This window comes from Thamnophis elegans, chromosome 1, assembly GCF_009769535.1.
Source record: "Thamnophis elegans isolate rThaEle1 chromosome 1, rThaEle1.pri, whole genome shotgun sequence".
In the NCBI taxonomy this organism is placed as follows: Eukaryota; Metazoa; Chordata; class Lepidosauria; order Squamata; family Colubridae; genus Thamnophis; species Thamnophis elegans.
The window spans coordinates 174,263,868-174,291,248 of NC_045541.1; the positions used below are offsets into that span (position 1 = coordinate 174,263,868).

At 39.2% G+C, this 27,381-nt stretch overlaps 1 protein-coding gene across 3 annotated transcripts in view; it reads right to left on the minus strand.

Moving 5' to 3' along the window:
* DAZAP1 (DAZ associated protein 1) overlaps window positions 1-27,381 on the minus strand; it is a 61,877-nt gene that overhangs the window by 10,168 nt on the left and 24,328 nt on the right. For 2 of the 3 annotated variants that reach the window (XM_032219774.1, XM_032219852.1), the window contains exons 2-11: window positions 23,449-23,489; window positions 22,469-22,635; window positions 21,467-21,532; window positions 20,061-20,165; window positions 14,146-14,194; window positions 9,454-9,536; window positions 5,181-5,334; window positions 4,124-4,153; window positions 1,583-1,723; window positions 276-458 (exon numbers count right to left, since the gene is read on the minus strand). In XM_032219774.1, coding sequence (XP_032075665.1) covers window positions 276-458; window positions 1,583-1,723; window positions 4,124-4,153; window positions 5,181-5,334; window positions 9,454-9,536; window positions 14,146-14,194; window positions 20,061-20,165; window positions 21,467-21,532; window positions 22,469-22,635; window positions 23,449-23,489 — 1,019 coding nt within the window. Of the gene's footprint in view, window positions 1-275; window positions 459-1,582; window positions 1,724-4,123; window positions 4,154-5,180; window positions 5,335-9,453; window positions 9,537-14,145; window positions 14,195-20,060; window positions 20,166-21,466; window positions 21,533-22,468; window positions 22,636-23,448; window positions 23,490-27,381 lie in introns of those variants that run through there. The other variant, XM_032219933.1, reaches the window with a different exon arrangement.

A 27,381-nucleotide genomic window follows, 5' to 3' on the forward strand; every position in this document is an offset into this window, starting at 1 on the left:
CATGAGTATCCTGTCTGGATCCCAGGGATCAGTTACCTTGACAAATGATGATCCTAAGTTTGTAAGCTGGTAAACTTTTAAAAATGTGAAATTGATACCACAGTGACAAAGGGTATAGGGAGATCCTTTGTCAACATTATTCACATACAGCCCCCTAATTCTATTTCCCAACAATATTATTACAAACAAAATGAAAGGTAGCAGAAAGAAAGACAAGCAGCAGGGAAAAGCTGGGGCCCGGAGCAAGGGCCACAGCTCTTGGAACTGTCACTTACCAAACTGGCTATAGGGGAAATCCGGTTGGGCAGCTGGAGGCTTGTTCATGTCCTGAGTTGGCTGAGATGGTGGTGGAGGTGGAGGGAAAGCGAGTGGTGTTGCCCCAGGGGTGGCAGGTGGTGGAGGAACACCAGGAGGAGCAAACTGGTCAGGTGGAGGAGGTGGGGCACCATACCCAAAGCCTAAAGGGAAGAACAGAAACCAGGTAAGTTTTTACAGTACAATTCACATCCCCCAGCCATGGTGGCACAGTGGTTAGAATGCAGTACTGCAGGCTACTTCTGCTGACTGCTGGCTGCCTGTAATTTGACAATTCAATCTCATCAGGCTCAAGGTTGACTCAGCCTTCCATCCTTCCGAGGTTGGTAAAATGAGGACCCAGATTGAATGGAGCAGGAGTCGGCAACCTTAAACACTCAAAAGAGCTACAAAGGTCCTAACCGGAAGCCCCCCGTTTAATTCTGGAGCTGAACGGAAGTCCAGTTCCCCCACCATAGTGTCTCCTCCTAGCATAGCAATCTTTTTCCTCTACCTGTCCTAACTGAAAGCCTTATCAATTGTGGAGCCAACCAGTGACAGGGTGCCACAGCAGAGGGATGAAAGAGCCACATACGACTCCAGAGCCGCAGGTTACTCACCCCTGGTATGGGGCAATATGCTGACTCTGTAAAACTGCTTAGAGTGGGCTGTAAAGCACTATGAAATAGTATATAAGTTTAAGTGCTATTGCTATTTTACTACCTTGAACCAAGGCTAGGGAAACAAAGGGAAATGCCACCTGGCAAGGATTTTTCAAAGACACCTCCTCAAATTAAAATCAAGAATTCTCCTCCCCCTCCCTGCTTTTAACAACTCTGTAATCCTTTGCGTCAGGGTGACTGAATGGAGCTGAGCATTTACTGGTCAGGTGCCCTTCCTGACGCCTGTATGGTGTTCACAAAAAATATTTTCTTTTTGCACCTAGAGAGAAATGCCGCTGCCTAGGATTGCCGCTGCCTAGGATTGACCTCACAGCCTCCTGATTATGAGATAACAACTACACCTCTAGGCTACAACACCGTCATCAAATTAAAATCAAGGAATAAAGCTAGGAAAATAATGTTCAGTAAGAATTTGCAGCGAGTGGACACCAGCGCAATCCCAAAACATGAAACCTTAGGCTCATGTTCAACCTTGGTTTTAATAGCATGCTCTCAACCTATCCAACCTCATAGGTGGGGGTGTGGCCAGATATGTGCCATGAGCTATTTCATAAAAGCTGGGATTAAAAATGTTACACACAATTAGAACTTGAAGGAATACTTACTGAAGGGTGGAGGCGTGCCATATCCCTGTGCGAAACCCTGCGGGGGTGGGAATCCTCCTGGAGGTGTCGAAACAATGTACGAGGTAAAAGGCGGCGGTGGAGGTGGCGCTCCTCTACCTGGTGGAGGGGGACCATACCCACCTGGAGCCAGTAAGAAGTGTGTTGAGAAAATCAAAGGTACTTAACAGATGAGCCAACCCCAAGAAAAAGGGTATTCCCAATCTATTGCACTAGGCATCATATTTCTCCAAAACTTGGGGACGCTAAAATCAAGAGGAATTGTGTGGAATTAGGCATTCAAGCTATTGAGACTGTGGACGGAATCCAATTGAAATCATTCTCTGGTGTGAATAACTACCTTCTGTGTGAATATTTCTTCCTCTTTTTAGGAATTGGTTCTACAGCACTTGTATCTAGTACATTTTAGTATTTAAAAGGGTCTCTCTCCAACTTCCATTTCTTGTATTCAAACTGAAGAAACCAGACACTCAAATTTTTGGTGTTTTTCAATACTGAAGAAGACAGAATGATCTATTGTGGGGAGAAATCTCTTCTGGCTTTTTGGTGCTCAGGAGTTCAATGGGCAGCAGCCGTTCTTACAAAATATTTCACAATGTCCCTAGTTCTCTTCTCTAGCTTTAATTACAGTTGATTAAGCTCTGATTACATGCACTTCAGCTCTTTGAAAACAGACCATAGGTCACTCTGTGACTCATATATTTCATTGTATATGTTTGAGGATAGCGCAACTGATGCCCCAACATTAGGCAAAAATCTGTAGTGTGGTAAAAGATTGTTCCAGTGACTTCTGGAACATTCCATTGCCATACCACCAAATGGTCTGTCACACTCCTTTAAAAAAAATTTTTTTTTAAGCAACCTTAGATAAAGTACAATGATGCCATTTTTAAAAAGTTCCATAGATGCAATTCTATTTGCTTTGAAAATAGCAAGTCAAATCTAACTTTTGGTTGGTAGCAGGGCTTGCCAGGACAAAAGTGATTCTTAATTATTATTCAATTCTTAATTATTTTATCCCACTTATATACCATCAAACTCATATGAACTGGTCTGTTACATTAATATTAAAAATACAGAAATCAGTTAAGCCTAAGATCAGCAATAAACGTAAGTAACAGTAATAGAGCAGCCCATCCATAATGTGTCAAGAAAAATCATACACCAAATGGCCCATTAAGCAATATTTATTTATCTTGCCTTTATTATTTTTATAAATACCTCAAGGTGGCAAATATACCTTCCTCCTCCTATTTTGCCCACAACCACTACCCTGTGAGGTAAATTGGGCTGAATGATTGGCCCAAAGTCACCCAGCTAGCTTTCATGCCTAAAACAGGACTGGAACTCACAATCTCCTGGTGATTGGCCCAAAGTCACCCAGCCAACTTTTCATGCCTAAAATAGGACTAGAACTCACAGTCTCTTGATTTCTAGTCTGGTGCCTTAACCATTAGAACAAACTGGCTGTCGTGGTATTGATGCCTTGTGAAATAGCTACAGGAAGGGTGCAAGGTGTAGCTTCAGAAGCAGCCTGATCGAAAGCTTGGGGGTTGCTACAGAGAAGGAGTATCAATATAGTCTCGGTATTAGATCCCCCTGATTTGATGCAGGGAGGGAGCCCTAAGCCTTCCCATCCCACATGCACACCTGGGCGAGGGCAGATTCCACTTCATCCGGCAGGTATCTCGCAGCCACGCCATGCAGGGCCTTGTAGCCATGCAGCACTTTGTATCAGAAATGTAATGGTAACCAAGGGAGCAACTGGAGCAGAGGAATTCTATTAGAGTAGGGACTCGCACCTGCTAGTATCCTGGCCATTGAATTTTGTACCAATTGCAGTTTCCAGGTCATTTTCAAAGGTAGCCCCATGTAGAGCGCATTCCAGTAATCTAATTATGTGGAGATGAATTACAGCCTACACATGGAGAATCTGTAACTGGAGATTTTATTTCTAAGTACAAAATATATAAATGCACAAACCCTGTGCATAAGGAAACTGGGGTAAGATTAGTATCTATTGTCCTGTTTCTTTCTCCATACAGGGAACAACTTCTATGCAGGGCTACTGTGATGTCATTGGGTTTAAGCTATTTTTCACATGACCGTACTAAACTCTACCTTTGGTTTTGGTATTAGAAGAACGGCCTTTTTGTGCACAAACACACCATGTGGGAAGAAAAAGGACTAGGCCACTAGGAAAAGGATGATTCCCGGTCTCCTCCAGATCTTCCCAGTTATCTGACAAATGATTAAATGTACACACATACATACACGCTCACACACAAGTTTTGATTATCTATGGGAAATTCTAAGGTCCAATTATTGTCTCCCATCTCAAGAAACCTATGAATTCTTTGTTCAAAGGGCCCGAATGCTTCAAAACAACAGATGCAAAAAGATCTTTGGAGAACAAAGGCAAAAAATGTGCAGAGAGTAAGATTTTGCTAAAAATCTGAACCTGCATAATTACAATTTCAATACTGAATATGCACATTTTTAGAATTCTCAGAACATACTTACCAAGTGCTTGTCCAGCTGGTACCCACATACCTAAGGCAGATGAAAGAGATGAAGTAGGAAAAGACACACACAACACGCACACACACACAAAACAAAAACAAGTTACCACAACTGTTTCATCAATTCATTGTCAGTGTATGCATTTATCATTCTGCAAAGTTTAACGTTATCTATTGAGAAAGTTACTAATATTACACGCAATTACTTTGAAGATGTTTGGATATCAAATAGGGAAAATGTTACAGAGAATTCAAGATGTAGCCTTAATGGAGATGCCCAAAACTAATAAACCCACAATGGAGTAATGAAACTGGATTTGGATAAAAATGGGATTTAGTCTTCCTTGTTACAAAATTCAAGGAGAGACTCTTTTTTATAGAGCTTATGTCCATTTTCAGAAAGCAAGAGCGAATTTCCTTGGAACAAATGAGAAGGCAGAGCTTGTTATTGTCTCACACCAGCTGCAGAAGGTTTCCAATACTGGTAGTTCTCGACATGGGAGCCTGCTCACTACAGTTCAATGTTGTGTTGGTCATTAAGCGGGTCTGTTACATGGCCAATCCAATTGTATAACATTTTATGCAATGGTCATTAAGCAAACTGGTTTTCAGCAAAACCTAAAGTCACAAATGTGACTTTAGGTTGCTGCAAACTGTAAATATGGCTGTGTGGTTGGGTGTCTGATGTGGTTCAGTCATGTGACTCTGGACGGGGCCAAACTGTCAGAACTTCAGATCCAGGTTGTAAGTCTGCTTTTTCAGGTCTGCTGTAAATTCAAGTGGTTGATAAGTGACTGGTTGTAAATCAAGGACTCAATAGATAAGGAATTTGTATGCCCATCGAGATCACAGAAGTTTCACATTATAGCATAATCAGGTGGTACAAGAGACCACATAATCCTGCATCTGACAGGAACCTAAGTTTTTTTTTTAATTCAGGCCTGAGCCTGACTTTTATGCAGGCTTGATCCTGATTTGAGTGAAGCCACAAATGAGAGCCTGTGTCAAGGCAGACTAAAATCATCCAGGATGTCAAAACCTGAATGAAAAACTGGTACCTTGAGGTCCGTATCCTTGTTGCCAGGTAGGTGGGGGCTGTCCTGCCCAGCCATTGGCAGCACTTGGCATGATCCGGCTTCCCCATTGGCTGGTGCCTGTTGGCCCTGGAGTCTGACTCTTGCTATCCCGAGGTTCGGCTCGCTTCACCTCCACCTAAACAAAGAGGACAAACGTTCAGCCTAGGAGGCAGGAAGACAGCTTGCCCCCCTTTACCCATCACACACACCCTTATCTTTACACTTAAAAACTTTATCTTAGCATGTTACGACTTATTGCTAAGTACTTAAAAGTATTGCAAGCTTATATTTTAAGGCTGCTAATTTAATCAATGTTTCTCAGGTACAATGGATAACAGAGTAAACCATCTTGGAAGTCTTAACTTCATACGGTGCTAGGATAAAATATGCCTATTCGTGATTTCTCTTCTGTTTTGTTACTTTCTTCCTCATTTTAAAGCAGCAGTACCATCTCCTCAGTGGGTTTTCACTCTCCGCATGTAAATCTTGATACCAAGATAGGCCAAAATGGTTGCTATAAACAAGGGTGAAGAGAACATTATGGAGGAGGTACTAAGGCTTTAGCCGGTCCTTGGGGAGGGATTGTTCTGGACAATGTTGAAAAAAGAAGTTATTAATTGATAGCTAAGATCTATCGCAATTAAATTGCTCTTCATTTTTGTTCATACCTGAGAAACACACGTTGTATTCATATTGTCTGTTCGTTTCAAATCCTTTTTATCTTAAAGATTTTTTAAAATTATTATTTAAAAGTCTAATGGAAGATAGAGACTTACCTTCCCCAGGCTAACGCTTAAAGAACCTCAATTAACTCAAACAATGTCAGAAGGAATGGATGTGATAAGAGAACCTTACATTACATCTAACAAAAAAAGTAAACAAACATGCAGGTAATAAAAAATGGACAGTTGAGTCAATAAGAAGCAAAACCTTCATACTGTGTTCAGTCATGGAAAAACATTCTTTGCAAAGAAGGAAAGACCAAAAAGGAAGGGCACCGCTGTACGGTGGGGCTTTAAAAATGGGCCTGGCCTATGTAAAATAAGATTACCTCCTTGCTGAATGCAAACGCTCTAAAAATTGTCTGGGGTTAATCCAAATACACTCAGCAAAGCTAACTGCAAGATTGAATGGAGTGGTGGTGGGTTGTTCAGCTCTGCATCACTGAGTGAACTTGAGAGTCCAGGTTCTCTCTAGCTACATTTCAAGCATTTTTACTTTCAGAGTTTAGTTAAATGGGCACAAGACCTTCCTTAAAACTAAGTGGGCCTTATTGTGGGAGACAATCAAGAATCCTTCACCTCCTCCTGTGAGTTAACCTGGCATGTGAATGGCAGAATTAAAATAAAACCACATCTGGTATTCTAGGCTGCACTTCTATGCTGAACAAATCAATTTCTGCCTTCAAATGTCCTGGAATCTTCCCAAGGTTTAATATTCTAAAACCCCAATTTGGTTACCATCTATATAAGAGGGTGGAGCAGGATGTTGGCTTTCACAATGAGTTTTCAGATCACAGAGAGCACAGGAAGTATTCAACTTACAACAGTCCCATTAGTGACTGTTCAAAATTACAACGGCACTGTAAAAAGGTGACTTTTGACAGTTTTTCACATTTACAACCGTTGCAGCATCCCAGTGGTCTATGATCAAAATTTGGATGCTTGGCAACTAACTCATATTTAAGATGGTATCAGCATCCTGGGGGTCATGTGATCAACATTTGTGATCTTCTAACAAGCAAAGTCAGTGGGGAAGCCAGATTCACGTGGAACACTCGTTATTACTAATTTAGCAGTTACATTGATTCACTTAACTACTAGGGCAAACAAGACTGTAAAATGGGACAAAATTTATGGTCTCGCTTAGCAACAGAAATTTGGGGCTCAATTATGATCGCAAGCTGAGGACTACTTGCAGATGGGTTATTATTTTAAAATTTTTCCCAGTAAGATTTTAGGACACTTGAACTCCTGCAGTTTTCCCAATAATAATGTTTCAAGACTGAAGAAAAATAGGGTGGGATTTCTCAAGATGTCAGCAATTTGCATTTCACTAGCCAACAAAAACCTTGGCATCTGAACTTTTGTTTCGTTCTCGTTTAGCGTGCATTCTTATCCGTCTGTCCCTGTGCTTTTAAGTCTGGTCCACTTGAGATTTTTGTCTCCAGTTTGTGACGATGTTTCTTCAGGAGAGACCGTGAGGGATGCTACTTTTGAAACTGGTCCAGGAGTCCCTGGAGGTTTGCCTGAGCTGTTCTGACACTTGGAAGAGTTGCTCTCCTGGCTTCACTGGACCAGTGTTAGCAGCTCCTGGGTTTAATTAGCACCAAACCAAAGATGTAGTAGTTCCAGTTGTTGCTTAGGAATAAACTAATTGTTTAAATGACATCAATTGTTCATGCATTAGTAAGGATATCCTAGAGTACACTTCCAGGGTCCAGGAAAATTTAACGGGTTTTGACCAGAAATAATTTAAACTTGGGGGGGGGAAAAACCATCATCGAACCGTTGTAAAATATAAACCAGAATTCATCAAGAGGATAGGATACCCTGTTTTTCAATAAGCAAATTTTTTTTAGAAAAATTATTCCAGTTGAAGGCTTTGCTGTTTTGGCTACACAACCCAGCAAAGTGGCAAGACTCCCCTATATTTTTCACTACATTCTATACACTGCTGCTTCGTTTCTGGAGACTCTGAGCAGCTTATAAATTACGTTTCGTATAAGAGCCTTCGATGTTCCCTTTTCAGCAGACTTTTCCTACAAAGGTCAAAGCTGCACTTTGTAGTTCTTAGTTACTCTTCCTCTGGCTTGGTTCCTAAAGCGAAGCCATGCTCAAAGGTGAGTTTCTTAAATCAGAGTAAGAAGGCAGAAACCTTTTCACCCGAAAAACCTCTTTAGAAGTGCTGACAACACAGTATGAAGATAACAACAATCAAAAGGTCACTTAACTGTATTGTGGTTAAAAAGTACTATTAAAAGAATATGTGGATTCATTTCAAAGTCTCACAGTAAGTGACCCATTTTTTTTAAAATTTCAACCATTCCTTCAGGATGCTCTGTCAATTGGTTGCTTACTTTTAGTTCCCTTCCTTCCTGCCCCCCACCCCCAAATCCCCAAAAGGTGAAACAAAGAACACACATCTGAAGGAATAGTAATGGGAAGCTGAGCCTTTGGCAACATAGAGATTTCACTGCCGTTTCAAATGGAAAATAAAGGTTAACTTCCATTCCCTTTTTATATTCTGTCCTTTCAAGGTACAAAACACGTGTGAACAGTAATGACGGCACAACTTAGAATTTAGACAAGCAAATGCAATGATCTTCCCCATATCCAAAACTAGTGCATTCTGTAACTCAATAAAGTGGTCTTAATTATTAAAGTCAAAAGTTTTCAGAGACCTAGCTTTTCTCCATGTCAATTTATTTGAAGTGTTTCCATACTTCAAACAGACAAATCATGTCTGTTTTTCAGTATTTCCTATTCTGTACTTGCGAATGAAGAATATCTACTTCCAAGCATTGCATGGTATGAGGGAGTCCTTAGTACTCTCTGATCTTGGTTATTTTCTTGTAGGCATTTCATTGCTCAAACCAGGTAACATCATTAGTGCTAGTCACTAGCACTGATGACGTTACCTAGCTGGGTAATGAAATGTCTGAAAGAAAACAACCAAGGTCAGAGAGTACCAAAGACCACTTATTTCAACCCTGAGCTACAAATATTTTCCTTGATTGGCATTGCCTGGTACGATGAGCAAGCTGGGTCAGATCAAATGAGGTAATTTGAATCCAATAAGCCATTCTGCTGCTTATTTGGCTTCTCTCTCACACACATCTTGGTACAATGTGGTTTTATCAACCCTGAAAGTCTCTTGCGAAAGTGCAAGAGAGAAATGAGTGAGCAGATAGAATGTTTCTTTTTCTGACTCATAAACCTTGGTTTATCAGACTAAGTTTGTGATATCTGAACTCAAATAGTAACTTTTATGGAAGTTGGTCTGCCATGATTCTTCTCAAAACAAAACATTCCAAAGGAATCTATAGGTAGTTGTAGCACACATTTTTTAAAAAAATCCAAAATTAACTAAATTATAAAATGTGTTTCTGAATGTGATCTTACCCACTCAAATTCTTATTTTTTTTTTAAAAAAACCCTCTACTCTACAACCCAGTTTCTACTCGCCAGCCAAATTGCTAGTTGCCTCAAGACTCAGCTTTGTCTTAAGGTAAAATAAAACTACAACTACACACTTTTTTGCCCATGATGTCGTGAAAATGCATGTTGACAGCCTGGTCCACTGATTGTTCGTCCTCGAAAGTAATAAATCCAAAACCTAGCCAACGACGAAGAGTGAATCAAGGTAGCAGGGTGTTGTGACACAAAACAGGATGATGAACAGTATTAGGGGCGGACCAAGGGTTCAAACAAGGGCTTCAGGTGGAGTTTGCAATTACTGGACCATCTTGGATCAGGGGGATAAAATGGTTCGCTCAGCACTCCATGCAAAATTAATTGATGGAGAAAACATGGCTCAGTGCCTATAGATACACCTTTTTTTGCCCTGCTAACAAATACTGCAAAAAAAAAATATCTGACTTCAGTTCTGTGCAGAACATCTGCATCAAGTTATCATGGCCAAGTCAATTCATAACCTCCATTACATGATATTGGTAAATTTGTATGTTTAAATGCCATTTGGCAAATTTAGAAAAGCAACTGAGCAATAGCACAAAGTGACAAAGAGAGAATTGGTAGTGGACAAAACATTTGGGGGCAGGTTGTTTATTGGTTCCCTCCCTCCTCCCCGAAACCCGAGATTTCCCCCTTGGTTTCATTTTGCTTTGCAGCTAGTGCTGACAGCAGCCATTTATTGCTCTAAAGCGTTCAACAGAAAAACAGATACAGTCTCTGTAACAGTTAGTGCCTCTCTAAGCTTATCCAACGTAGTTGGGTAAACTCGTAGAGCCTTATTGTAGAGATTTATACTTAATAAAGACACAAAGATACAGGCCAAGATCGGTTGCAGCAGGTCAAAATTCTGCTGTCAGCAACAAGAGCAAGAAACAAATTAAGAAATAAATGGGAGTTGAGGAGGCGGAGGAGGCAATTTTGAAAGCATCTCCTGCAGGCAGGTTTTTGCATAATGACCAAACGGGAGTTGAACCAGTGACTTGCGAGCCTTTAAAGTACAAGGAACCTTTTTAAAAGCCAAAATATGAGTCTGGGAGATATTTAAAAAAAGAACCTGCAAAAGGGGGCTTGTCTGCCTTCCAATGATAACACAATATAAAATTTTGAATATTGATTTTAAGAGGAAAATATAGAATAGCGTGTTTTTTCCTTGCTTGTGGTTGGGAGAAAAGAAAAAGGCCTTGGAACCAAATGAAGAGAAACCAGGACTGCAGCGTTAGAAGAGAAGACACAGCAACACCTGGAGAATTGGAGCCAGACTTGATGACTAATGTGTGTTTATGGGATGGCCAAAGTAGCGAGAGTACTTGGGTGCGTTGGGCAGAGATGTCATCATACACAAGTTTGTGATGCGAAGGTGGGGGGGGATCTCGAGAACCAAAGAGTAAATAGAAGCTGGATGAACAAATGGTGCACTGCACTGTTCTTCATATTCAGAGCAAGGCCAGGAGAGAAGTGCCCCTTGAAAATATCTTTAGAAACTTGGAAAGAATATTGATGAAATAATCTGAAAAACTCTTGTAAGAGATGATAAGATTTTGAACCTGATTAAGAAGATTTAAATAAATTAAGAGAGGTAGAGTTGGACTCAGACCAAAAGCAAAATGGGTTTAAAAAGGACAGAGAACATAGATGCCTTAATTTCTTTCTTACAGCTTTTTGTTGTTTCTTCATAACAAAAAGTCTAGGGGGAAAGAAAAAAGAACAAAGGCATTTTTTCTCATATCTTCAAAACAATTTCTTCCCAAAACGAGAGCCCAAAAGGCTTATAGTATCCTTCAAATTGTTGTAAAGCCCAAATAGGCAAGTGCCGTGGTAATTGATTGGTAAAAACCTAAACATTTGACCACAACTTGCCATCTTGGTAACGGCATAGGGGAATTCTACCTAGAAGGCACCAGGTTGCCTATCACCTCAATGGTACCTTCTCTGGCTCTTCTTTTCAACTAGATCCAACTATCAACTGTCCAATGATAACCATTTGAGGCAAGGGAAGTCCATCTGATTCCTCAACCGCTGCGATGAGATGGAGATAAAAGGTCCAAGTCAATGGATGCATGCTCTTTAAATACCAAGAACCAAGTCACACATTCCTCTGGGAAAGTAGAGATTAAAAAGAGACTGAAATTCTGCAAGCTACAGGCCTGTAACACCAGCTCCAAGTTGGTATAATTCAAAGGAGATTAGGCTCTTTAGCTTGGTTGGCAGTTGTGCATAGGCATAATTAATTTTTTTTTAACTATATGCAATTCTCACACAGATTTAAATAAATCTTAAGTTTGCTGGGCAAATTATCTATGTTCTCCCTAACGACACAATTAACCTGGCTATTTTTTCAGCTTAATTATTCAGACTTTGTAAACAAAATCTCATTTAAAGACATGATTGTCAGGTTCATAAAGATGATTTATGAGGGGTGACACTATTGTATTCCAAGCCTAGCGAGCCATTCTTATTTCAAGATGACTTTGTTGTTTCAAGGAACTTAGCTGTTTGCCAACCGGTCTTGCAACCAGACTTAGTGCAACACAATTGGGAAAGTTATTAGTCTTGGGGAGGTGGGGGTGGAATTGTGTTTAAGCATTACAGCTCAGATTTGAAACCACTCGCTGATTTACCTATAAACAAAGCCTAATTAAAAGCAAGAGGACGTGTAAGATTCAGACAACTGTTGAAAAAAAATACAAAAAACATAGGATTTTTAAAAAGCAGGCCTAAGAGTTTTACTTGGGAGGAAGTTGTCCTAGCAATCTTATAGGCAGCCTTTGCAGGTTATCATAGTACCAAATATATTGGTTTTTACTGGCCTGCTGTCTGGTTTTGCTGATCAAACTTATTCAAAGGGGAAGAGGCATAAGACCCTAATGGGAATAGTGAGTACAGGAGATTGATTGCGCCTGGAACGTAAGGTTCAATTACTGAATTGTAGATGAACATTGAAGAACTAGCTGAGCATTGAACACAGTGAGCTAAGGCAGCATTTTAGAGGCCCTTTGGCAATCCTCAAGAGGCACCCCTGGTTACAATATGGCGCCCACAGGGAGAGCTGAAGTCAGGAGGACCAATTTCCCCCACAGCTCTTTCGGAGGTGGAGAGCACATTTGACAGCATAGGCTTGCAGGTCAGAAAAGGGAAAGAGCTGAAGATTAGACAGCAAGTGTTTTATAAAGGACTTTATAGGTGAGTTAAATGTGTTTTTGTGATAGTATGCAGGCAAGTCAAAGAGTTTCAGGGCCATCCATCACAAATGTCTTAGGTTTGCATTTTGTTTACTGTGAATATGGGGTGAACTGATGCAAAATATAACAAGATCCTTTGCTCATGTACCTTGCTTCCAAGACTCCTGGGGGTGGGGGGTGGGAAGGGGGGGTTGCAATGAGAAAACAAAATGGTGGACCAGGTAGGCAGAATTATTATAGTTGATTTCTTTTTACTAGCTTAAGCATACAAGAACACACAGAGATAGGAACATAAAGATGCTGCTCTTTGCTGTGTCAGTGAATTTTTCTGTTGAAATAGTGCAAAGCTGTCGCAAAACAAATTAGAGCAACTGCCCCTCGTAGCTCCTCCCACACCACATAGTAAAAACTTTATTTACACTCCATTAAAGACAAAGCCCGGTCCCTCCTCCGTTTGTGGAAATGGCCTGTACCTCTGTGATAATCTATCACCTAGAGAGAAGAAATCTAAAGAGATATTAATCACAAATCAGTTTACAGAGAGAGAGAGAAAAAGAGAGGGAAAGAAAGAACTTAATGTTTACTGTACTTTTACTATGAAACACTTATATATGTCACTAAAGATGTGTCTAAATTAAAGATAAATCTAATACTTAACAGCTTAATAAATATGAAGTGAAGAATTTGTATATATATATATATCTATATATATTTCTTTAAATAATAGAAACAAGAAGGAGAAGTGGAAAGTCCAGATGGCAAACTGTTTTCCAGCATGTTTCACATGCTATCGTGTGGTTGAAATGCAACTCACACTGATGATGTTTTAAAAGTATTGCTTCTAAAAAAAAATACTGAAAAGTGATGGGTGCAATGAACAGCTGGAGAACACAATGGCCTCTTTCTGCTGAGACCAAAAAACGAATTATGTAAGTGGCTCAGGTCTGCCAAACTAAGGGAGTTGCTTTCTCCAACATACAAATGGAATCGCAAAATTAAATTAAAAGTGCCACATTTAACACCCATCCACAGAATGTTTCAAGCAACAAATGGCTTTTGGCTCCAAATTTCAGCTGTAGCCACTTAAAAGAAAGAAAATGTGAGAAATGTAGCAAGCATTAACATCTGTTCCTGTCTGGCACCTCACAAGGATTCCTATCCTAAAACCAAAAATAGGCCCTTGGTTCTTAATGGTGCCAACATTTAAAGGTGGGGGGGGGGGATCAAAGGTGTCCAGTTACTCCCTTCTCATGGCTGTGAGTTATTTGAAAGGAGCAGATCAATACAGGTGCCATGGCTTTGTTAAGGGAAGCACCTTTTCAGAGCGGTGTAAGTGAACAACATGGCAAGGTAGTATCTGACTTTTAAAACAATAACACTAGATGAAATAGCATGAAAAGCCTCCGTGAAAGTCTGCTCAGAGAAATAAATTCCTGAGGCAGCTTACAAAAGACATATATACATATATGAGCACACGTGTCCATACATATATATGTGGATGTTGTGTAAGTTTGCCATCTGACATAGGAAGAGGATAAAGAAATTTCAAAGGTTAACTAGATTCTTCTTTACCTCGGGGTCGCTGTTTCTCTGCATCATAGATCATTACCACTTCGGTAACCTGAAAAAAGGATTAAAAAGGAAAGTTTACTAATGGTTTTATCGGACGAAACATAAGGTGAACCTGATTTTATCAACTTTATCAGCAGGATGAGATGAAATATAAAAATATAATTGAACTGTTCCTGTGGGATCCTTGCTGCTCTCCTAGTTTTGTTTCCTTGCAGATGTTTCATGACCAAACTAGGTGACATCATCAGTGCAGCACTGCACTGCGCCAGCACTGATCACGTCACCTAGTTTGGTCATGAAATGTCTGCAGGAAAATAACCAAGCTCTGAGGTCACCAAGAACTCCACAGTTCAACCCTAAGCTACAAATATCATCTTCTTATCATGAACTTTTGCTAATGTGGCTAACTATGGATAAGCGTCCAGAAATCAGGCTCATTTCTTCAAATGGGGCTTTGATAGGGAAGAACATTTCATGGCTTGCTTCCTTATGTATTAACAAAATGCAATAATGGTTCCTGCAGATTGCCCAGCCCGGCTACTTTGGTTGTCCCTTACCAAGTGTAAGAAAAGAACCTTGGCTTCAGAGGACCTCCTGCCAATATCAATCAAAGTCACAAATACATACCCTGTTTTCCCGAAAATAAGCCCTCCCCGGATAATAAGGCCAATCGGGCTTTTGAGTGCGTGCGCTAAAATAAGCCCTCCCCGAAAATATTGCAACACAGCAACAGCCATGAGGTGACCACGCTCGCCACCTCCTGCACCTCAAAAATAATAAGACCGCCCCTAAAATAAGGCTGAGCACTTATTTCAAGGATCAAAAGAAAATAAGACCCTGTCTTATTTTTGAGGAAACACGGTAGCAGGCATGTATTGTGGGTATATTAAGGAGACTTTGGCAAAATCCAGTCTTCCCATTGTTGCCTCCTAACATAGTATACGGGAACTGGAGCTGACATCATAATTTCTTCCCAATAGGAAACAAACATCTTGTACGTCTTACAGACTGTGGCCATTCCCCTTGTATTTGAATCTTCTCACTTTAACAGTGGGACTATGCCGTCATTACTATTATTACTGGTACTGAATAATTATGAATAATCAGTCATTTAAATACCAACAGGATAAGGCAAGGTCCCTCTTGAGAATCCGGTACATAATCTACTACTCTGAGCCCTTTGAAAGCATTCAACAGATGTGGCCGTGGTTAATTGTGCTGAAGCAGCAGAAAAACATCTTATTAAAAAAGGAAGAAAAGCAGGTAGCTCTGGGGAATGAGGACTGATGCCTTAACCAGACCAAAAAACAAGGGACACTGAGTACAGGATACTTTACAATATGTCTTTGTAATTATTTTAAACAGGTAATTCAACTCCCTAAGGTGACAGAGCCTGTTAGCCTAAGTAGCTGTCGTGCAGTAACTATCTTTACTCACCTTTGATTTGCTTATGTATTCAAGAGGCAATTTAGAGACTGCTACAGTGTGATGGAGAGCAGGAAAAAATACAAAGCTCCCAATTAGACTTTCTTCTACCTCGAGACAGCAGGCTTCCCTCACCTTTCAACCCCATTTCCCAAGCAGCCCTTTCTTTCTTTCACACCCTATAAAAAGAAACTGAACAATATGCAGAAGAGCCATCGCTCAGTCCCAACTTTATACTTGAGTTTAGATGTGATTCATTAAAATCAGAAAAGAGTTAGGCTTCATCTGTAAACAGGAGATAGAAATTCCACACACACCCCCTATTTAACCTGTTTCCCTGAAAATAAGACTTCCCCGGATAATAAGCCCAATCGGGCGTTTGAGCGCATGCACTAAAATAAGCCTCCCCCCTCCCCAAATATTGCAACACAGCAGCAGCCATGAGGTGTCCACGCTCAAAAATAATAAGACCTCCCTGAAAATAAGGCCAAGTGCTTATTTGGGGGGTCGAAAGAAAACAAGACCCTGTCTTTTTTTCGGGGAAACACGGTAGAAAGAAAACAAAGAGCTTCAGTAAAAAAAAAAACAAAAAACCACCATATCAATCTAAGATAAAAGAAGTCAACCAACTCTTCACGGCATCTCAACCAGTATCTGCCACACCAAGGGGCCCTCTCACATATAGAGGCTCTTTTGTTGAGCACCAAGAAGCTACTTTTCACGAGGGGAGGCTGAATCTATGCGGCCGGAAGAACAGCAGTGCAAAAGATCATTGGAAGGAAGGGAACATATTGATCATTCAAGGGCTTTTAAGGAACGTTTGTCCTAAAAGCTGCAAATTTCTCCTTGGGGAGTCCTTTTAGACCCGAAGGACAATTACAGAATGAAAAGGAATAGGCAGGGTGAGGTTTTAGTGTTAATCTGAAGACTGTTTAGTTGCCTTGGTTCAAATTACCAAATGGAAATCCTTCTATTGTGAATTAATTCCCTTTGGGGGCCTACCCAATTATGCCTTGACAACTGTCCTCTTCCAAAAGGAAAGTCAAGTTTCTGATTCAGCTGGGCAAAATAGTCAATTAACTTGTATTCCCTTTACTTGTACCTTGCCTTTTCTGTGAGTTCAAGACAATTTACCTCAGGTCTACCCTAATTTTACATCTAGTACCAATTACTGTACTTTGTGTGAAGTGGGTTAGGCAGAAAAGAAAAAAATTATGAATGGACTGAAGTTATTCAAGAAGTTCCACAATCAAGTGCATACTTGAATCTAGGTCTCTCCAAGCTCAGCATCCTAACCACTATAATAAATTGGCTGTTTGTCTATGGAGATTCTCAGTCATCCAGGCCATGGTTGTCCCAAAGGTGCTTTTTCAAAAGGCAACTGCATTTTCTTCATTTTTCATCGAAGACATTTTATTTCTCATTCAAGAAGCCTTTTTCAGTTCTGACAGTTCTGACTTTAGTTAGAACTGAAGAAGCTTCTTGGATGAGAAATGAAATGTCTTCAAGGAAAACAAAGAAAATCCAGTTGCCTTTTGAAAAAGCACTTTTGCTAAACTGGCTGTTTTATTTTGCAAACTGTTGAAAGAGATGTGTCACATAAAGCTTAGCAAGCTAACTCAAGTAATATTTGCCAGGGTTCTCTAAAATGCGTTCATAAGCTTAACCCCCTTCTTAAAAGTAGTTAAGATTACTACAAATATAATAAGTAGAGTTCCAGGCTGACAAGATGTAAATTGTCCTTTTGCCATATAAACTATTTTAAAGATACAGCTACATGTGGCAGCTGTCATTACCCATTATATTACACTAATCCTCTTCCATATGCGCTGGCTCACTATTTATTTTCAAGAAAGTTATCCAAAAACCTACACTCAGAGGTGGTATTCGGCTGGTTCGGACTGGTTCACCCGAACCGGTAGTGGAAACTTCTGGTATGCCCGCCCACCCACCCAGGTTCTATGGCATCCCATTTTTTAGCCAAAGCGCATGCACGGAAGGCTGAGCGCATGAGTGGACGTGGGTGCTCACATTTGCGAACTGGTAGGGAAAGTAAGTGAATACCACCACTGCCTACACTACTAATTTCTTTCACACTGCCCTTTTAAAAATGTACCAGTAATAGTTCTGCAATTTAAACTGCATATGTAACCCCAAAAGAGGGGAAGCTTTAATGTTTTTGTAAAGTGTCACTATTCACCTTCCTAAAGATACTTATATGTTGCACTTGCTTTTCGGGAGAGGGTGGAGATTTTATCACCTCAAATAACAAAAATAAAAGTATTTTTTTTTTAAGGAAATAGAAAATGCAGTGATAGACCTAGTTTCATCAAACATTTTTCTCTGTCAATCATAATTTTCTAAAATGCTGGAGTACTTTCTATTCTGGACTTTATTGTTGCCATGCTCTAATAGTAGCTTCACATTGTGGAATAATCCATGTTTAAACTACAGTTTAACATGATGTCATGAATAGGATGTGATTATCATGGTTCAGACATGTTAAGCAAAATAAACCATCTAATGGCTGACAGTGGTGTAGTGTGCAAACCAGACCTCTCATTAAGTGAAGCTTTTTGATAAAAAGTCAAACGATAGAAAATTTTACAGCGTATATACTCTTTTTATCTTTATGTGTCACAATTGTTTTATAGGCTTTGTTGATTTAATAGAATCCTATAATGAAAGCTAATAGGTATAATTCAGTATAAATACTAGATTAGCACAGGGGGACAGGAGCAGAGAAGTAAGACAGTATTTATAGATTGTGACTCCTCCCATACTATTTTATATTGACATATAAAACCTGGTTTCCTTCAGAGTTTTGGACTGTATCCCACACACCATTCCCAAATGTTGTTGCCAATTGTGAGGGATTACGGGAACTATGCTCCATAATATTTAAAGGTATTTAGACTAGGAAAGTCTGCTGTATAACACACAAAAATCTTACAAATAAAACAATAAAGTACATTTGTCTATATAATGAAGTACTTTTACTTACCTATTTTGGGAAGAGGAGAAAGAAAGAAAACTAAAGGATAGGGGTGAGCAGAGGAGGAAAGTAATATAACCCAATGCAAGGTGTATGAATATTTAATGAAAACTGAACAATCTTGCCAAAGAGGCAATGAAAAAGTTGTTTGGGGTGGGAGGCAGAGTTGATATTTTGTTAGTGTGTCCTGCTTATGCAAAAAGGCCAGAAACCCTGAGTATTAACACCCAGGACCACAAATAGGCTAGCGTATTATAATACAATACAATAAGCTACATCTCCTTATATTCCTATTACAGGTGAAACTCAAAAAATTAGAATATCGTGCAAAAGTTCATTTATTTCAGTAATGAAACTTAAAAGGTGAAACTAATATATGAGATAAGACTCATTACATGCAAAGCAAGATAGTTCAAGCCGTAATTTGTCATAATTGTGACCGAACAATGCAGAAGAGCTGAAGGCCACTATTGAAGCATCCTGGTCTTCCATAATACCTCAGCAATGCCACAGGCTGATAGCTTCCATGCCACGCCACATTGAGGCAGTAATTGCTGCAAAAGGGGCCCAATCCAAGTACTGAGTACATATGCATGCTTATACTTTTCAGAGGTCCGATATTGTTCTATGTACAATCCTTGTTTTATTGATTGCATGTAATATTCTAATTTTCTGAGATTGTGGATTTGGGGTTTTCATGAGCTGTACACCATAATCATCACAATTATTCTAAATCACGGCTTGAACTATCTTGCTTTGCACGTAATGAGTCTTATCTCATATATTAATTTCACCTTTTAAGTTGCATTACTGAAATAAATGAACTTTTGCACGATATTCTAATTTTTCGAGTTTCACCTGTATAAATTTCCCAATTTCTATCTTTGAAATATGCTGACATTAAAACACCCGTTACTCTTAAACAACAGAGCATTAGGAGCCAAACTTGGCTAAAATGTAAGAATCCAATCAAAATAAAACAAACAAAAAAACCCCAAATGGAACTGCAAATGATCCAAGGCAACAATTGCAAATTTTATCAATTTTTATCAATGTTATTGTTATATAAGCAGAAAGTTGCCGAGTCCTTACTAAAGGCTTGAGGTTGTTACTTAAGATACTGCTTATCTATTAACTCTCCCCTCAACAAAATATTATTACCACAGCAAAACCACTATTGAAATCATATGAAAGTAAACATGTAACAAAGCTTTCTAATGTTGCAAAATTCTATTGCCAAATTACATGGTGTCCAGTTAATAAAAATGCTAGAAGAGTTTAAAAGGACAAGCTCAGAAACTCTCAAACAGAATAAGTTAGAATGAAGGGCTCTTGTAAACGTAAGAAATATCTTTTTTTTTAAATGAACATCAACCAGCCACAAAATTGTTTAACTTATTTATCCCACCAAATGAAAAAAGTAATATTTTAAAGAGTTAGAAGGTGAAGGACAACACTCCTTCATGAAATAATGTATTCCATCACAATAACTCACCACTCCGAACTTCTTGAAGTATTCCCTGAGCTCCGTTTCTCCACAGTTGTGAGGGATCCCACCAACAAAAATTTTATGGGACTTGCTATCACTCCTGGATCCTTTCTACCAACAGAAAAAGGAGAGTTGTACTGAAACAAGGATTTCTCTATTTTAAAAAAGTTATTTATTTCCTGACATGTGGATGTTGGCAAGAATATTTCATCTCATGCTGGTGGAGTTGATGGCTGTAAAACGTTTAAAATAAAGCAACTGATTGATTGATTGATTGATTGATTGATTGATTGATTGAATAAATAAATAAATAAATAAATGTGTAACGTGTTACCTTGCTTACCCTCAAGGCATTTGAACTGAAATTAACCACACGTAACACATAAAACAAAAAAAGACAGGGAAGGAAAGAACTCAACTGTAATAGCTTATGCATAAGAAAGCAGTCATGGAAAAGACTAGGAAAGGGCTGAGGAAAAGAAAGGGCAAAGCAGGGATTCATAGGACTTCAGTGCTGTAAAAACAATGGCAACCCAACTGGGGAAAAAGAAAAAAATGAAACCAATGATTTGAAGGAGAACGAAGGAGCATTAAGGGAGGCAAGAAGTATGATTTAGAATCGCTTTGAACATTGAGATGGGTGGCAAATAAATTAAATAAATAAATAAAAAAGATTCAAGTTGGAGAACACTTAGATAAACACCTATGGTTCACTTAACCTGCCTTACTTAACTGAGTTACCCTCTCTGCCTTCACAACTCTTCACGATATGGACCCAACCTAACTGAAAAGTAAATTCTCCTATAGAGCCTCTGAGGTTATCACTGACTTTACAAAACAAATTTTTGCAAACTAGTATCCAGTGGCACATTCTATAATGGATTGGTGGGTCAAAGGGAAACCCAATAGGTTATCTTATCTAAAAGCAGCAGGCAGGAAGAAAATTTTATTCAAGATTTTTTTTTTGGTCAATGCCTTTCCTGGTTTGTAATATTCATTAATTTTTACTGGAATCAACCAGTTGTAACCAATAGTAACTGCTGATCCAACTGTATTTTTCTATGAGTTTTCTACTTTTGTTTTGAGAAACAGTTTAGAATAATATCTGAATGGGAGATTTCAGGCCTACCTGATATTAAACCTCGCCAGGAGAATGAGAACATGCATCACACCAATTGGAGTTGAAATTCCAAATCTCATTTGATAGAATCTGCTGGGAGCCCTATGAGTTACTTTTCAGCAAAATGTGACATCTCATCAGCTAGGTTTAACTCTTGAAAACTCCATTTATTTTTAGTTGGCACTTCTGCATTTGATAGCCTGCTTACAACAAAGCCTCTTGGTCTCGGGAGACAAAACCACATTTCAATGGAGAGGAAGAATATGGAGCAACGTGAAGACACTTTCCTTACCCATCCTTCCTTTGGTCGTGTTCTCTCAGGCTGCATTCCTCGAGGGGTACAGGGTTTGGGATCAATCTGTCAGATGAGGGCAAAAGTGAAGAGGGCTTACTGGTACCAGCATTTGAGAAAATAAGATAGCTTATTAATTCCTGCCACCTCACTTTCAAGTTGGTGGAATCAAATTACATATTAAGACGCTCGTATGATGACATAATGGAACACACATGGTCAACAGTGGGAGAGGCATGTGCAACTCAGCAAAGTTATATTATTCTCCTAGAGAAAACTAGAGAAATGTGAAACAAAAAAGAACTCTGAATTAAAGGAAGGCTTTATTAAAAATAATGTTGGAAAGGTCACATGCCAGAGGAAAGTAGGAAAAGCTGGAACTGACCAAGTAAGAGATGAAATTATAAACCAACAAGAAAATGTTTCTCTTTTTAGACGCTATTTGGCCTTAAATGGTATATGACAATGTAGTACACAATCATTGTTGAGGTTTAGTAACATTGGTGGATCTAAACTCTACCATCGTATTTACTTTGATGGCTAACCCAGGAATTTAGAATGTTGCAGTAGTTCCCAAAATAGGGGGGAGGGGGGACAATAATTGTAGTAATGAAGAAGTGATTTCTTATATACATTTATTAAATCGATTTATATGACTGCCCAACTGGTGAAAGCAACTCTGGGCATCAATAGCACATTAAGACAATAAAAAAATGTTAGCAAAGAATAAAAACTTATAGTGGTCACCAAAGAGAGAAATCAAATAAAACTATCAACAAAAACCTTTCCATCTAATGTCCCAACCCCAGGTCCTGGAGTAGATTGTATTCAAATAATAGGGGCAGCATGTAAAATAAAGTTGAGATCTAATAGGTCCTAGTCTCCAGTACAGCCAGGATTCAGCAAAGACATTAGCACTTGAAAGGCAACATTTAATCATATTCATTTTAACAGTCAATTGGACACGCAGTTGTATTCCTGCACCCAAGTGGAATAACTTACATTTCGGCCATCTAACGTATGGGGTCTGCTGGCCAGGACAGTTCCCACACAGTTGGGATCTTTGAACTTGACAAATCCAAATCCTCTTGACTGATTTGTAGTCTTATCTTTCATTATTACACAGTCGACAACTTCCCCATACTGGGAAAAATAGCTACGGAGAGTTTCTGTTAAAGGAAAAACATACTTTGTTGAGATTAAGTCTGTCAAAAATAGAATATGGGCCAATATGGAAATAAATGCACCCCGGGGATAAAGGTAGTTTGCAATTTTACGGGAGGATATTCTCAGGTGAAGACATACTTCTGGGGATGCAAAATACATCATGTGGCCCTCCAGTACTCCTTTTGTAATCCCAATGTTGGACTAAATATTCGACTTTTTCTCCTCCTGCTCCCCATTTTGCAAGCTAAAGATTCCTTTGCAAAAGTCAACCTGCCTGTCAAACATCATTCAGAGTATGGTGTTTTGACACACTGCAATGAGTCCACAATGACTTGAGTCAACCACAGTTATAAGTCCCTTCTTTGGGACAAGGAGAGCAATGTATAAAATAGTATTACCTTGCAATGGGTTTCCAACCACTCGGGGCTAGAGAGGCAGTGGAGCTCTGTTCAGAACAAACTAACAAGGTCAACTGAAGGGGGGATATGATAATGATGATGGTCAATGGACACACAAGCAGGATTTTAAAGGTCAAGGGAGATTTCTGAAGGTTTCTGTTTGAGCCCTGGGAAGACCAGCCTACCTATCACTTCTTTCTGTACCTTAAAGGAGAACAGATAATGCAGAACCATTAATGAATGGATGGGTTGTGCCATTGAAAAAGAAACCACAAAACGTTAAAAACAAGTCCTTTTTGGGATCATGTAAAGTACTGTCCGGTCTTCAACTGGGAGAAAGTCATACTTTTAACTATGATTTTGAGATAGTTTCAAGTTAAGATGTTCAGGACCAATCTAGGAAGCAGATCAATTTACCTTGTGTGGTGCTCCAATCTAGGCCTCCTACAAATAGTTTCCTGAAATTCAAAAAATAAGTTAGTTAATTATTTCCCATTCTAAGCATAAACGATACTCAACAGCAAAGCACTTTCAGTACTTATTATCCCAAAAGACTGCCTGAGTGGTTTGTAACAATCAGCAGGATGGTAACTGTTGCTCTTAGATTAAATGGCTTTTCTGTTGTGATGCTTGCCCTCTGGAATAATTTCTCCCCAGAGATTCATTCTGCTTTCACCTTAATGATTTTCGAACGTCTTTGAAAACCTGGGTGTTTACCCAGGCAGTCACCCAACCTTTATAAGTTTTGCTATTTTTTTTATTGTTCTTGCTTTTAAAGTGTAAATCACCCAGGGCCATTTAGAGTTAGGCAGCCTCTAAATTACAAACAAACAAGCAAGCAAAATTTCTAAAAAAAAAAAAAGTTAACAAAGAAAAAAAGGCAGTAGAATTTGGGCACTTGTTCTGAAAGTTACAACTATATGATTAAAGAACTGCAGTATTAGTGTATATACTTTACAGATCCTGAAGTCATTGGCAAGAGACTTTTCCAGTTTTATTTATGTCATGAATTTTATTTATAACATGAAGCATTTTTTAAAAATAAGATAAGCCAATAAAAATGCATGGAAGTACTTCAGCTGACATCTGCCATAAGACTTCATTGATAAAATATAGCATACATGAAATAATGCATTTTGAGTTAACAGACACTAAAAAGAATTCACTCTGAGTTAGATATTTTTATTCCCATTTTGCAGATCCCCCCCCCCCCAAGCAATTTGTCATTTCAACCAAAAAACTCTAAGCTGGGCTGAAGTTTGATCTCTTACTAATGCTGTCAGTGAATGTTTTGGAAAACCATTTTGGCGAACTAAATGTTTTCCTGTAAGTTTTTCAAAGCATCTGAGCTTTGGGACGTGAACCATATCCAGAAAATTGTCCAGTAACATCTCATTTACCAGCAAACTACTTGCGTGTTTATCTTTGGATTTCTTAAATACAGAAGGAGGATTGCATAATTTTTGTAGCATTCAAGCACTTGCACAAAACAATATCTAAATCCCAGTTAAAGGCTTGAATGACAGAACACCCTCTTTTGCATGTTTTCAAAAACTCCCTCTGAACTCCTCAACCTCCTGCTCTCTCTTCATGTTACTTTTGTGATTTCTTCTATCCTCATGGGATGAATGAAGTGAACGGTAGTTCTGGAGAACCCCAGATGGTGAAAGTCAGTTCTTTACATATTCTACGGCATTAAAACCTCAGTTGCACAGTGAAACAACAGTGTAATGTGAGCACTGCTGACACATGATCATGGTTAACACAAAAGCTGTGACTCGGTATGGTTGCTATACCAATGGAACAATTACAGGCAATTAACACCAGCCATTCACTACATCAACAACATGCCATAGGGGCCAATTATCTTCCTATGCAATTTCCCTCTCTGCTACCTTGTTAGAAAGGCATTCTTCATCTTCCTAGCATTTTCATAAATATACACAATTTTATTTACTATGCTGTAAAGAAAAGCATCTTCAATAAGAAAATTACATTTTGCTTCAAATCTGAAAGTTCTGCCAAACTATTTCAGATGAGCCCTGGCTAAGTTGAAATAAAAACCAAAATAATGTTGGTTGTTCAGAAAACAGAAATTTAGAGGGGCCCCAGAGTGATTTTAAGGTTTAATTATGGCAAAGCTGATACACTGTCTTTTCATCCTGCCTCCACAGTTTGTCTACCCACCCCATCTTCTCAGAGTCTTCTCTCTTCTGCTTCCCCTCAACCACTGATATCCCAGCATAGCATACCTGCCCACAATTTTGCCTCACACCCCCATTCCCCCCTGCTGATCCCTTACTTGTCCCTGCTGTCTGTTCCCTTCCTTCTCTTGTAGTATCTCCTCTTTATGGAAAGAGAAATTACTTTTACGGGTAGTCCCCAACTTACCTTACGACCGCAACTGAGCCCAACATCTCTGTTGTTAAACGAGAGATTTGTTAAATCAGTCTTGCCCCATTTTATGACCTTTCTTGCCTCAGATGTTAAGTGAATCACTGACTTTGCTTGTTAGAAAGTTGCAAAAGGCGATGTAAACAATGGGGACACTGCAGCGGTCATAAATATGTGTCAGTTGTCAAGCATCTGAATTTTGAGCACATGACCATGGGGATCCTGTTAACGGTTGTGTGAATGGTCATAAGTCATTTTTTTCAGTACAACTGTAACGTCACTAAACAAGCTGTTGATAGCAACTGATTAAAGCTGCTAAAGGAAGACATAGGCCCAACTGACCAAGTTCACAAAACATTTACAATGGGAATGTTTGTGGAGATTCTCAGTCATCCAGTCATGGTTGTCGTGGAGGTGCTTTTTTCAAAAGGCAACTGAACTTTCTTTGCTTTCCTTGAAAATGTTTTGCTTCTCATCCAAGAAACTTCTTCAGTTCTGAACTGAAGAAGCTTCTTGGATGAGAAGCAAACATCTTCAGGGGAAAACAAAGAAAGTCCAGTTGCCTTTTGAAAAAGCACCTCTGGGATTTACAATGGGAAGGTAAGGACAGCAAGTCCAATCCTGTTCACTGCTGAAATCCAAGCTATGAAATGGCAGGCAGCTAGTTTCTAGCCTCTGCTTCAACATGTCCTGTAAAGTAAGCTCACCACCACTCTTAGTAACCTCGGTGTTGGTTCCACTTTCAAACCATACATTCAATACATTCAATGTTGGGAGAGAGAAAAATCTTTCCACCTGTTTTCTTGCAATTTATGACTGTTACAGGTAATCCTTGACTTACAAAAGTTCACTTAGCAACCATTCAAAGTTACAATGGCACTGAAAACAGTGACTTATGACTATCTTACATGTACACCCATTGCACCATACCCATGGCCATGTGATCAAAATTCAGGCACTTAGCAACTGGCATGTATTTTATGACAGTTGTAGTCTCACGGGATCAGGTGATCACCCTTTATGACTTTCTGACAAGCAAATTCAATGGGGAAGCCAGATTCACTTAATTACCCTGTTACTAACTTCACTGCAGTGATTCAATTACAATTGTGGTAAGAAAGGTTGTAAAATGGAGGAAACCTCACAACTGTTTCACCTAGCGAAAGAAATTTTTGGCTCAATTGTAGTTGTAGATCAAGGACTACCTGTAACGAAAGCATTGGAACTTCGTTCTAATTTTACAAGGAACCATAAATCATTCCTCTCTGGCTATGGTTTTAGCACTGGACCTCCTAATAGACAAGTATTGATATTTAGTTAGTGTATTAGTGTATTGAGCCATGGTGGCGCAGTGGTTAGAGTAAAGTACTGCAGGCTACTTCTGCTGACTGTTGGCTGCCTGTAATTTGTAAATCTCACCAGGCTCAAAGTTGATTCAGCCTTCCAAGATGGATAAAATGAGGAACCAAATTGTTGGGGGCAAGAGGCTGACCCTGCAAACCACTTACAGAGGGTTGTAAAGCACTGTATAGTGGTAAATAAAAAAACCTAAATGTTATTGTTATTAATTTGATTGTGATAAAATATTTTGTCAAATTTTTTCACAACAGCTAGATGAAACATTATAATAAATCCCTAGTTTTAAGTATGGTGTAACAAGGTTTCCTAAAGTCTTGGTCCCATAAGGAGATATCTGAATAAATAAAACTCAGCTTTTGTTTTCCCCAAAAAGCCTCTCCCATGTAGTCCCATTAATATAATGGCACAACTGCTGAAAACACGGCTGCACCCTTTTTAATAAATATTTTAATCCCTTTATTATTTTTTATATAATAACTCAAGGTGGTGAACATATCTAATATTCTCTTCATCCTCCTACTTTCCACACACAACCACCACTGTGTCAGGTGAACTGGGCTGAGAGAAAGTGACTGGCCCCAAGTCACCCAGGTAGCT